The sequence below is a fragment of the Apis dorsata genome, unplaced genomic scaffold (genome assembly GCF_000469605.1).
Source record: "Apis dorsata unplaced genomic scaffold, Apis dorsata 1.3 scaffold_585, whole genome shotgun sequence".
NCBI classification, from domain to species: Eukaryota; Metazoa; Arthropoda; class Insecta; order Hymenoptera; family Apidae; genus Apis; species Apis dorsata.
Window position 1 is genome coordinate 350,888 of NW_006263792.1, and position 11,978 is coordinate 362,865.

General features: G+C 23.2%; 1 protein-coding gene across 2 annotated transcripts; it reads right to left on the minus strand.

Moving 5' to 3' along the window:
* Window positions 1–2,518: 2,518 nt before the first annotated feature.
* LOC102673619 (CD109 antigen) lies at window positions 2,519–8,551 on the minus strand. 2 transcript variants are annotated; one of them, XM_006621125.2, is made up of 6 exons: window positions 8,422–8,551; window positions 8,120–8,253; window positions 3,527–7,556; window positions 3,258–3,451; window positions 2,889–3,169; window positions 2,519–2,808 (listed from the first exon to the last, which is right to left on the minus strand). In XM_006621125.2, exons 2-6 carry the CDS (start codon window positions 8,248–8,250, stop codon window positions 2,609–2,611), a joined length of 4,836 nt encoding a protein of 1,611 aa, XP_006621188.1. In that variant the 5' UTR covers window positions 8,251–8,253; window positions 8,422–8,551; the 3' UTR covers window positions 2,519–2,608. The 2 variants fall into 2 exon arrangements, with proteins under 2 accessions (XP_006621188.1, XP_006621187.1); XM_006621124.2 differs by having other exon boundaries at window positions 8,375–8,485.
* Window positions 8,552–11,978: the final 3,427 nt, after the last annotated feature.

Below are 11,978 nucleotides of genomic sequence, written 5' to 3' on the forward strand. Positions count from 1 at the left end.
AATATGTTTTATGTTTTTTATTTTAATATTTTTTTTTAGCAAGTTAAGAATAAAAGATTTAAAAAAATTTAAATTATAAAAAATTAATAATATAAGATTATAAAATATCTTGTCTTTTTATACTTCATTTATGATTTCATATTAAAATTTAATTTCAATTTTAATCACTCTTAAGATTTTTATTTTAAGAGATAAAATTTAATAAAAAAAAAGATATATTCAATAAAAAAAAATACAAATATAAAGTAATTTTTTAGTATTTATTTGTACAAAAGTTATAAAACTTAAAAATATTTTGAATACACATTAAATGTTATTTTTTTTCATTTTTTAAATACATCTATGGACGGATAGCGCAAACGAGCAATCAGCTCTATAAAAATTTGATTTTAAATAACTTAATGTATATTATGATTATATAACGTAAATATATTATACTTAAATGATATTAAGATTTAAATAATAAAATAAAATCAATATTAATAAATTAATAACATATTACTGTTTTATATATAAATGTCATTATTTTATTATAAAACAGACTTTTGTTATTAACGTCACATATACTACAATACTTCTTGAAAATTTTTAACAAAATTTTAATCATTTAATCGTTTCATAATATATATATATATATATATTTCATTATAACGAGACAGTTATTTTATTTTCGTAAAAAAAAGTCGAATATGATAGTAAAACTTCCGTATCCGCAATTAAGATCCTAAAAAATTTGCATTCAAATATCTAATTTATTTATAATATATCTACGTAATCTGATACCAATTATAATTAAAGCTAATAATTAAAATAATTAAAACTTCATAATATGGTATAAATATTTATAATAATATAACTTTATAATAAATAAAAATTATAAATATACATGCATAGCATATATATATATATATATATATATATATACACATATATTACTCATGAATTTCGGTATCTGTAGAAGGCTTTTGAATCCTTTGCGGATATGAAAATTTTACTATATTAGATTATTGTTTTATATTTATATGAATTAATTATTAATTATATACATAATTATATCGCATATCTTTAAAGTATTAATCATATAACATTTCTTTTTGAAAAACTTATGATTTAATATATCATTTTAATATAAGTGCTACATTTGTAAAAATAAATCTTTGATGTTCGAACAGACAAATAACTATACATAAGAATATAAACTTTTTTTATACAAGTAAAATACATTTTTTTTTGTATTTACTTGAAAAAATATATGCTCGTATGTTATTATATGACATTAATTTTGTAATCTATTGATCTAATTTCTTTAAATCTGGCTTTTTCTAATCTATCATTTCAAATATAAAATAATAGTGTTCAAAGGTATTATGAAGGCATTATTTACGAAAATTTTACAATTTTTCAAGTTACAAATGCCTAATTTAAATAAAGCTTTCTTATAGAACAATAATACTTATGACTTCTCTAGAAATAACTTAATGCTGGCACAACTTCATAAATGGAACAAAAAAGTTGAAAATAATTTTTTAAATAAAATTAAAAATAAAGAGAGATTCAAACAAAATCATCGAAAATTGATGATTATGAAAAAAATTTAAATTTTTAAAATTCATTAAAATTAAAAAAGATTATTATTTTTAATATCAATTTAAATTTACATAGAAATTAATGTTACAAAATGTAAAAATATTTTATCGATGTGCCTTACTTGAAAAAACTCGATCTCTACTATATTTCATTTGTACTTAATAATTCTTTGCCTCTTAGAACACATTTGCTTTAATTATAGTTTTGAATTTTTTAAAAACTATATATAGAATAATACTTAAAAATATTTACATAAATTCATATTCATATTCATATTCATATTGATTAATGATATGCGTTTTATAAAAACACATGACATGCGTTTTAAATTATATAAAATCTAAATAATTGCAATATTATAAAATGTATAAAAATATGTTTTCTTCTTCACTTTTTTACTCGTTTTCTAAATATAAGATTTCCAACAAATCACACATGGACGGTTTTTTTCATAAATCTGATAAAATGTTAATATGATAAGTAAATAAAAAATAAGTACAAATAAAATTAACTGAAATTACATCAATTACTTTTATTCGCGCGTACTTCTATCTTTTTTTATATATTGCTTCAATTTTGCACCAAAATAGTTAATTAATAAACTTAATACTAGAACTACCAAATCAGTCAAATTAATTATTTTTATAATTAATAAAAATGATATATGTAAAAAGATTAATATTGATTTTTATTCAGCCAAAAATATAATTATATATATCGAATTATTTTTATAATTCAATTTTAATTTTAATTATATTATACTATACTATCTATGCTATACTATTTATATATATTATATATATATTTATATTATATATTATATATACTATATATATTATACATATATTATATATATTTATATATATATATTATAGTATATTTAGATGTATAATATATGTTATAAAGTAGTAATTCTAGCATTAAATATATAAAATAAAAGTCATGACAATATCGAATAAACGTGAGGTTATTCGCTTTTCTTATTTTCTTTTATCAAATTATTATCTGTTAAGTATCAAAATTAACTTATACTAAATTCTTGTGTGCGAAAATATCTTATTACAACTAAAAGAGAAACAATATATAAAAAACCTGATGATGTAACTAACATCGTTGCAGTATTATAAATCGGGCAGTAAGGACATTGAGAACTACCACAAACTTCGCAAATATTTAGTGTATAAGTGGGCAGGGCATCAAATATAGTTTCATTGAAACGTTCTGAAAAAAAAATATAATGAATAATAATTTTAAAGAATTATTATACTTAATATAAAATACTCATAATTAATTATATTCACCTGGAGCATAATAATCATAAACTCTGATAGGAAGATATCGCGACATATTTGCAACTGGAAACCATCTTTCTATAGTAAAATTCACGCACGTTTCTTCTTGATCCAAATAATCGAAATAAAAGAGAACTTTTTTTTCCTGAAACCGTGCTCTCTGAAGATTTCTCACTTGTTTTGATCTAATATATGTATCCAAAGTTTGTTGTTGAATTATATATCCTGTTGGAATAGTTACATCCAAGACTGCCATACCAGAACGCGAAGATTCATTTATATTTATCCATCTAAAAAAATTTTTCGCAAAAATTAATAAAATTAATAAAATAAATTTGTACTTGCATTATAATATTTGAATATTGATAACTGAAGTACTTTTGACAACTGAGATATGAAATATGAGATTGATTTCTGCCATGGAAATTTGCTCTAGTCATTAGATCAAAAGATCTCATAGGTGGTTGTGTTTGGAATTTTGCAATATCTACATTATATTGAACAGACATTTGCAGAATTGCATATCCAGCACCTTTTGCTTGTACCCTTACTGTTCCCCAAGCTTCTGGTATCTACAATAATTGAATTTAATATTAAGTATAGAAATATATTTTAATTAATAATTTAATTTTTAAGTATGAACTTACTTCAATAGTTTGAAGCTTTGCAAGATTATTATCATTGACAAACAATGTCTTAGTCTGTCCTGGAAGAGCTGTAGCTTCTACAGTAACAGTCAATGAACTAACATCTCGAATTCTTGACCTGACTGTATAATCCATTAATGCTTTCATCGCCCACGCAGTATCTTGTGTAGAAGCCCAACCACCATCTGTCAATCTTTGAGCATTCAACCATTTTACTATAGGCTCTATCATTATTTCTTGTCGAGCAACATGCACCAAAAGAGCATAGGCAGTAGTTTCGATGTTTTCTGAATCATACATATATGGTAAACGTGGTAAAAGAAATGGTTTTTGATTTTCTAATTTATAAGGTGGAAGAGGCACTTGTTCTCTACCCCAATACGTTAATCCTCCTTCTCTACGAGCATGTCTAGCTAATATATTGAATGCTTGTCCTGCAGTAGAGGCTTTTGCCAATAATAAAGCATATGACACTATTGCTATTTCATAAGGTTTTCCACGTTCTTCCAATAACTTTAAATTTCTTTCTAACCATTTCACTGCACCTACAGCACTTACAGCAACTTGTGTTCCTAGTCCTTCAGGTAAATCCTTCACACTTTGCAATGTGATTAGAACATGAGCTGTAAGGCTGATATTTCTATGAGTTATTATATCATAATCATAATTTAGAGAGCTATTCATCTTACGATCGGGTAACCATGTAACTTCATAGAATGATCCTTCAGATGTTTGATATTTCAATAACCAAGACACTGCTTGAGCTATTACTTCAGGATCAATATAGAGATAATTCTCCCATTCATAAAAACGTGCTTCTTGTAAAACACGAGCACAATATGCTGTTAACCAAACACTTGGTGAAGATTGATTCCAATCACTACGAAATAAACTAAAAGATCCATCAGGATTCATAAAAGAAAGTTGTCTTTGATAGCCAATATTCATATAATAAAAACTTTCTTTCTCTTGCGTTCTATTACGTTGATTAACTAAACGCATGTACAAAGTTGTGTATAAATTAGCGGCAAAACTAAACATATTTTGTTCCGCAGAATCCATAGGAAGATTCATGAGACTCGTAGCATTAACAGGCATAGTAGGGAAAATCGGACCAACGACATCTCCGACTAAACTTATCACTGCCTTATTTGATCCAAATACATAGTAACGATTTTCGTCATATGGTATAATAGGTGTTTCAGTAATATTGACATGCATATATTGAAATACATAGGCGCGATTACTAAGATCAAGTAAAATAGATTGATGTCTATACTGAGGAAGACCATCAGCTTCTACATGCAAATTACGCGTAACTGAATCTCTTCCAATTACAGTAGTAGCATAGATATGTATTTTGATATCTCCAAGTCTTGTTGGTACAATAGGTAAATAAACAATGGCAGCATCCTGAGCAGGAATCCAAATAAAGAATTGATGTTCACCAAAAGATGTACGTGGTTTGTATGATTGTACAATACCATTATCTTCAACGTGAACAAATTTATAGTCTTTAGAATCAGCTAGAACTACTACGGCTTCTATATTATGACACAAGTAATTAAAAACCGAGACACGGATACCGATTTGTTCTCCTTGTTTGCTGTGAGTAGGCATTTCAACATTAATATAAAATGGTAAGACTCCCATATATCCAATAGCTTTTGGTAACATACCAAAACCCATACTTGGAGACATACTAAATGCCATAACCATCCAATGGACTGGTCTTCTTGGCACATCTATATTGAAAATATGTCTACCATGAGGTCCTATATTAATATCTTTCCATAACCAAACATTTTCATATTGTCTTTTTAATCTGTTAAATCGCCATTTTCTAAATAATGCAATATCAGTGGCATTTTTAAATTCACAAGCTGCTTCATCAGTACCATCATCACAATCATATATTCCATCACATTTTTTATCTAATATATAACACCTTCCAGAAAGACATTCTCCATATCCTTGAGTTACATTACAATTATCAGGTCTTCGATAAATGAAAGCATCTGTGAAAACTATTAATCCTACATATTCAAATGTTCTATTGGCATCTATACCAAAAGTCGATGATGGAAAATAAACAATTTCATCTGGATCACCTTCATGATATAACCAAGTATGGGAATGAGTTCCATTTGTATCTTCATCAAAATGTGCCATTTTTGATATGACATTAGCATATGTTAATTCATTTCCAGCTTGCATGGTAAAAAATGATCTATCTATACCCGAAAGACCGACATATGCACCTGGTTCTCCATAAATAGCTATTTCAACATTTTCACCTGTTCTAGCTTTTTTATTATTAATAAATACAGTGAAATTATTGCGTGAAATACCATTTACAGAAAAGGTTAAAGAATCAGCTACTACATTACCATATTGCCCAATATGATATACAACTGCAGTTGCAACAGGTGCCATTTCTGCACTTAGAGGAACAGCAAATGTTTTTATATTATTTTCCATAATATTTTGTCCTGTTAAAAGTATAATTCCTTTTGCCATGATGAGATAATTAAAAGTATCAATATAAAAATTTGTTTGAACATGAAATATAATATATTCGCCAACTTTAGGTTTCTCTGTGGATGTTGAAATTTTTATATGTTGTTGGTTTGGTGATTCATGTGCCAATAACAATAATTCAGTTTGTGTTCTGAATCCTTCTCCATCAGTTAGATAAGCAAAAACTTTCATAGAAGAAATATCATTGAGAATTTGTTGTGCTTGATCTACATTATGATCAAGTCCAAGTTGTTTTCTTAAATCAATTCTCGTAGACCAAATGCCTTCATTGTCCTGCAAATGTTTTAAATATTGAGTTTCTAGCGTTCTGTGACCACCTGCTCTCATTTCGATATCCGCGCGAATTTCCATTACAGCTCCTTTCAATTGCGTTGGCCTTAATGCCGAATCATCATGGAATGACGCTACTAAATTTAATGTAAATGGCATTGTTGGTTTGAAAACTTGTGGTGATCCACCTAAAAATCGTATTTTTGTAGTGGAATTAAAAATTCGAGCCATAGAGTAACCTGAGATTATTTCATCTAAAAATCTTTCGCCAACTGTTGCAGTTACAGTAATTTCTACTCCATTTACAGTTGGGACATAATTTAATAATTCTGACATTGGATATTGAAAATGATAAGTTCCATTAAAAAATCTTAATACAGGAATCTTATTTTCTAAATAATTTGATACTTTCAACCATGCAGGATAATATTCATCAAAATAAAAATATCTTTCTACAGGTTCAGCAGATTCCGTATATGCCCTATCTAATGATTTGACATGTGCTTTTAAAGTTAAATTTCCTCTTACTGGTGCACCACTAGTATAATTTGCTTGAACTGTACCATGTATATATGGATCATTATCGAAAAAAAATGCTGGCATTGTAACATTAACTTCAAAACGTGTTTGATAATATTCTTCAACTAGGAAAGTTTTCTCTTCTATTTGATTTTGTGCTATTACTTGTATAATCCATTCTCCAAAAACTGGCTGATCAGAAAGTTGATATGATAAGGATACTGTTCCTAAATTGCTTTGTCTACTTAACCATCGTCTCATTACTCTTCTATATGGATCTAACATATATATATCTGTAGGATTATTGAATGCTTTAAGTTCAGTATCTATTGGTATAGTTCTAAATCTCACAGTTTCTCTTTGCATATATACTGGTTTGTCTAATTGGATAAAAATTGTCATTGATCGTTGTGAAAATATAAGTTTGGTCTCATTTAAAAATGCTTGACCACCAGTTAAACTATTATATGTTCCTTCCACTCTTAACTTATATTCTCCATTGACAGATGTAGATGGTAATCTCATCATTAAAGTTTCTGGAATGCCTTCTTTTACTTCTTGAAAATTTGCAGCTATTTCTACTCCATTCCTTTGAATGGATGCACGTACCATCATTGGTAATGCACTATATAAAACATTTACATCTAATCGGTAAATCTGTCCTGGTCTAACCATTCGAGATGCAACCACAAAGTAGGTACTGTAAAAATAATTATTTAAAAATACTTTTAAATTTATATATTTTTAATTTAAAATATTTTTATTTAATTATTGGTTAAATTATTATAAGATAATATTTAATTTTTTTTATATTATTTAATATCATTTTAAATTATTTTATTATATAGATTAGAATCTAAAAATATCAATCTCAACCCAAAGAGTTGTAATAATACAATATAACATCAAAATAACATAAAATAGTGCTAACTTTATATAATTTATTTTAATCAATAAAATCTAACAATTAAAAAATATTTTTTAATCAAATCAATCAAAAAATTAAAAAATATTAATTTTTAATATCTCGAAAAACAGTTTAAATTAATTGTCACATTTATAATTAATGTAAATAAATCAACTAAATAACTAATAAAATCAATTAAATAATTAATTTTGAAATAATTAAAAATAATGAAATTAATTTTTTAATAAATTCATTAACAAATCAACATATAAATTATAAATATCAATACTCTATTGTTTAATTATTATATTGTATAATTGTATTGCATAATCTATTGTATAATCTATAAAACTTACGATTCTTTTATTATAATATTGTCATTTGGATTTCTAGAATTTCGTAAGCCAAATCCAGTTTGATTATTATCCAGTCCATTCCAAAACTCTGCGTTTCCGCAAGCAAACATTAACAAAATCCAGATCCACATGTTCTATAATACACGAAAACCAATTATGTTTTTATAACATTTCACAACAAATGAAATAATTAATTTTTATATTAAAATTAAAAAAAACTTTATATTAAAATTAAAACTAGAAAAGAAATCGTATGATATATTATAATTAACTAGCGGTCAACGCCCAAAATACACATTTACCAATTACTATTTCATTCCCATTTAACTTGCATGAATACATAGTGTTATGTTATGTCACTATGTATCATTGTGGCTCCCCGTAGCGTGAATGTGTTGTATTATACTATAAAAATTTTGAGCGGTAAATATGAGTTATATTAAAAGCATTTGAAATAAAAAACAAGAATTTTGAAAACAAAGTATTAATTAACTGTCGAAAAAACATTATATAAATTATCTATATGGACAAATTGTATTAATTAAGTATCATAATTATAAATATAATTATAAATATTATAAATTATAATTATAATTATAAATATTTAATCACTTATACTTTCATCAATTTACATATTTAATTTTACTGTTACGAGATAAAGTATAATATTATATAAAATATTTATTTTTACATACAACAAATAATAATCAAATTTATTCTATTTTTATTATTATTGTATAACGTTGAGCGTATAATAGTCACTTATAATGATGCAATGATTAAATTTTATATATAATTTATATTTCTTTTAATATAGTTTTCTTAATTATCATTAATTATTAACTATATTTTTAATTAATAATAAATTAATTATTAAAGATTAATTAGATTTAATTGGATAAAATAAAAAGTTCGATTAAATAGTATTTGTCAATTTAAAAATATTGAATAAGAAATCACTATTGAATATCACTTAGTGCTATATAATAGTGCTTTTGATAATTATTTGAAATTATGAAAATTAATTATAAAATTCGTTGTTTTAAATTAAATCTATTTATTTAATAAAATTCAAAATTATTTCATTAGCTTATTATTTAGTTGAAGTTTTGAAGAATTTAAGTTTAATTAAATTATTATATTTTTTTCAATTATAAATTGTATTGCTTAGCTTATTTTAATAGATAGACATAAGTTACACTAATAAATTACTTTTACGAAAATATAATGAAGATTACTAAAAAAATTTCCTATTAAAATTTACCTAAAGAAAAGATGTCTCATAGAATGCATATATACATATATATACATATATATATATTTATATGCATCACTTTTTTATTAAGAAGTTAATATCTATGCAAGACATATTACAATATAGTGATGCCATTGAGTTAACAATGAGTATTTTTATTCTATTGTCATCTTCTTATACTAATAAGTGTTGAATTGTTTATAATTCTAAAAATAAGTATTATAATAATATATACATATAACTTTTTTCATTGGTAGCTTTTTTCAATATTAATTTTCAATATTAATTTTTTTTTTTGTAAATATCTTATATTATTATCATAAATTTGAGTTATCAAATGAACGATTTTTTGATGCATAATCTTATGTTTTTTATTAATTTTTTGTTAATCGAAGAAAAAAAAGACATATATTGTATCGGAAGTTATTGTGTTGGAAGTTATTCATCTGTATTGAGTCATAAAATTAACAATATCGACATGCGAAATAAAAAAAAATTCTTTTTAGAAATATATATCTTTAACCTATTTGCATTGTAATAATGAACAAGTTATAAATTTCGTTAAAAAATATCTCTTGATTTTTTTTAATTCAATTCTACATATTTTTATTTATATATGAGCATCTCTGAAGGATATATTTTATATCCATCTGCTGGAGAAATTGACAGGAAATATCTTTCGTAGACAAACCAGAATCTGATTTACTATTAGAGTACAAAATAGAAAATATTTAACTCTCTCAAAATATTCTAAATAATTTAAAAATTTTTTTTTTAACTTACTGTTTCTAAAATATATTCAAGATTATTTTTACATGTTAATCATCGATATAATTTATATTGTTTTCTTTAAAGTACTTTTATAATAAAATTCACTTTCCAGATTAGAAAAAGCATTCAAAAATGTCTTTTTATTTTTGACAATACTGAAAAATACAAAAATAAATATGTATTTGATTATGGCATAAAAAAATTTTTACTTTTTTATTTCCTAACTATAATAATTTATATTTTAATTACTTTCTCCAATACAAAAAGTCAAAATATATGCATGTATTAAAATTGAATATGTTTGATGAAAAAGAAACAGCAGATTTATTATAAAATTATTTAATATAAATAGTGATATAAAAAAAAATAATATTAAAGAATTGATGAAATAATTGCACTATTTTCCTTTAATATTACAACAAGCTATAGTCTATATAAATGAAAAATTAAAAAATATTGACAAGGAGTTTAATATTCATTATTTAATCAATTATTTAATCAAGTATAAAGAAAAAGCAAAGGAAGTTTTAGAGTTTAAATTTCAAGAATTTAATGATTAGTGATTATATATAATGCAATATGAAACAATATTTACAATTTAGAATATTACTTTAAATATAATCAAATAAAAAGAAAATGAAAATAATGTTTTGAAAATATTAAAAATTACATTTTATTTTACTTCTGAAGATATATTGCTACAAAGATATTTTTAAATTAAATTTTAAAATTAATAAATAATGAAAATAAGATAAACTCTGCAATTAAATTGTTAAAACAATATTAAATGATTAATTTAGATAAAGAAACATTTTCTATGCACTAATTAGTATAACAAATAATGCGGATAAAATTAAAAAAAAGAATATTAAAAGATAAGAAAAGAAAAGAAAATTTAAAAAAAAAATTTTTTAATTATTTGACAAAGTAAATATATGTTCATCTAATATATAAATCATGCAATTTCGATTTTACAAAATATAATATATTAGTGAAAAAATTATATAAATATATATATAACAATCTTATCGCCAAACTAAAAGAAATTGTTATTCGGTAAGTTTGAAATTGATAATATCTATGATGATCAACGAAATATATTATTTAATATTATTGAAAATAATGGTCATGAACATATATTGAAAATATATTTAAAAATTTTAGTTTTAGTATTATAAAATTTTTCCTAACAAAAGCTTTCTTCTATTGATATCAATATAAAATTTTATTATTATTTGATATTTTTATTCATATTTCCATTCTTAATGCTGAAGATATTTTTTTAAAATGAATTTTAAATTCTATAAATATATTTTATTTTATTTAAAAAAATACTTTTATATACTTTTATACGTAATTTTTGTATACGTATTTTATATACGTATTTTATATTTATATAATCTTTATAATATATTTATAATATAATATTATAAAATAGTAAAATATTTAATATGTTATTATTATTACATATATTTTGATATTTTTCCAATGATATCATATAAATGAATTACAATATTATTCACATATTGACAATTATCTTTTTTTTTGATTCTGACTTATATTGCAACAGGAATTTTGATTTCTTTTTTTATTTATAACAATCATATTTAATTTTCAAGTTCAATTTTAAGAACAAAAATTTTTTAATACTATTGATATTATTAAATTTTATTGTTGTACATATGCATTTATGTATATGTCAATATACGATTGCCATTTTTCAATCAATTATATGAATATGAATGACGGATCAATATCACATTTATTATTTAATTATAATGAATTAGCTTCGAAATTGAAAAATTATAATTGCGAAATAGTTGTAATTGTAAT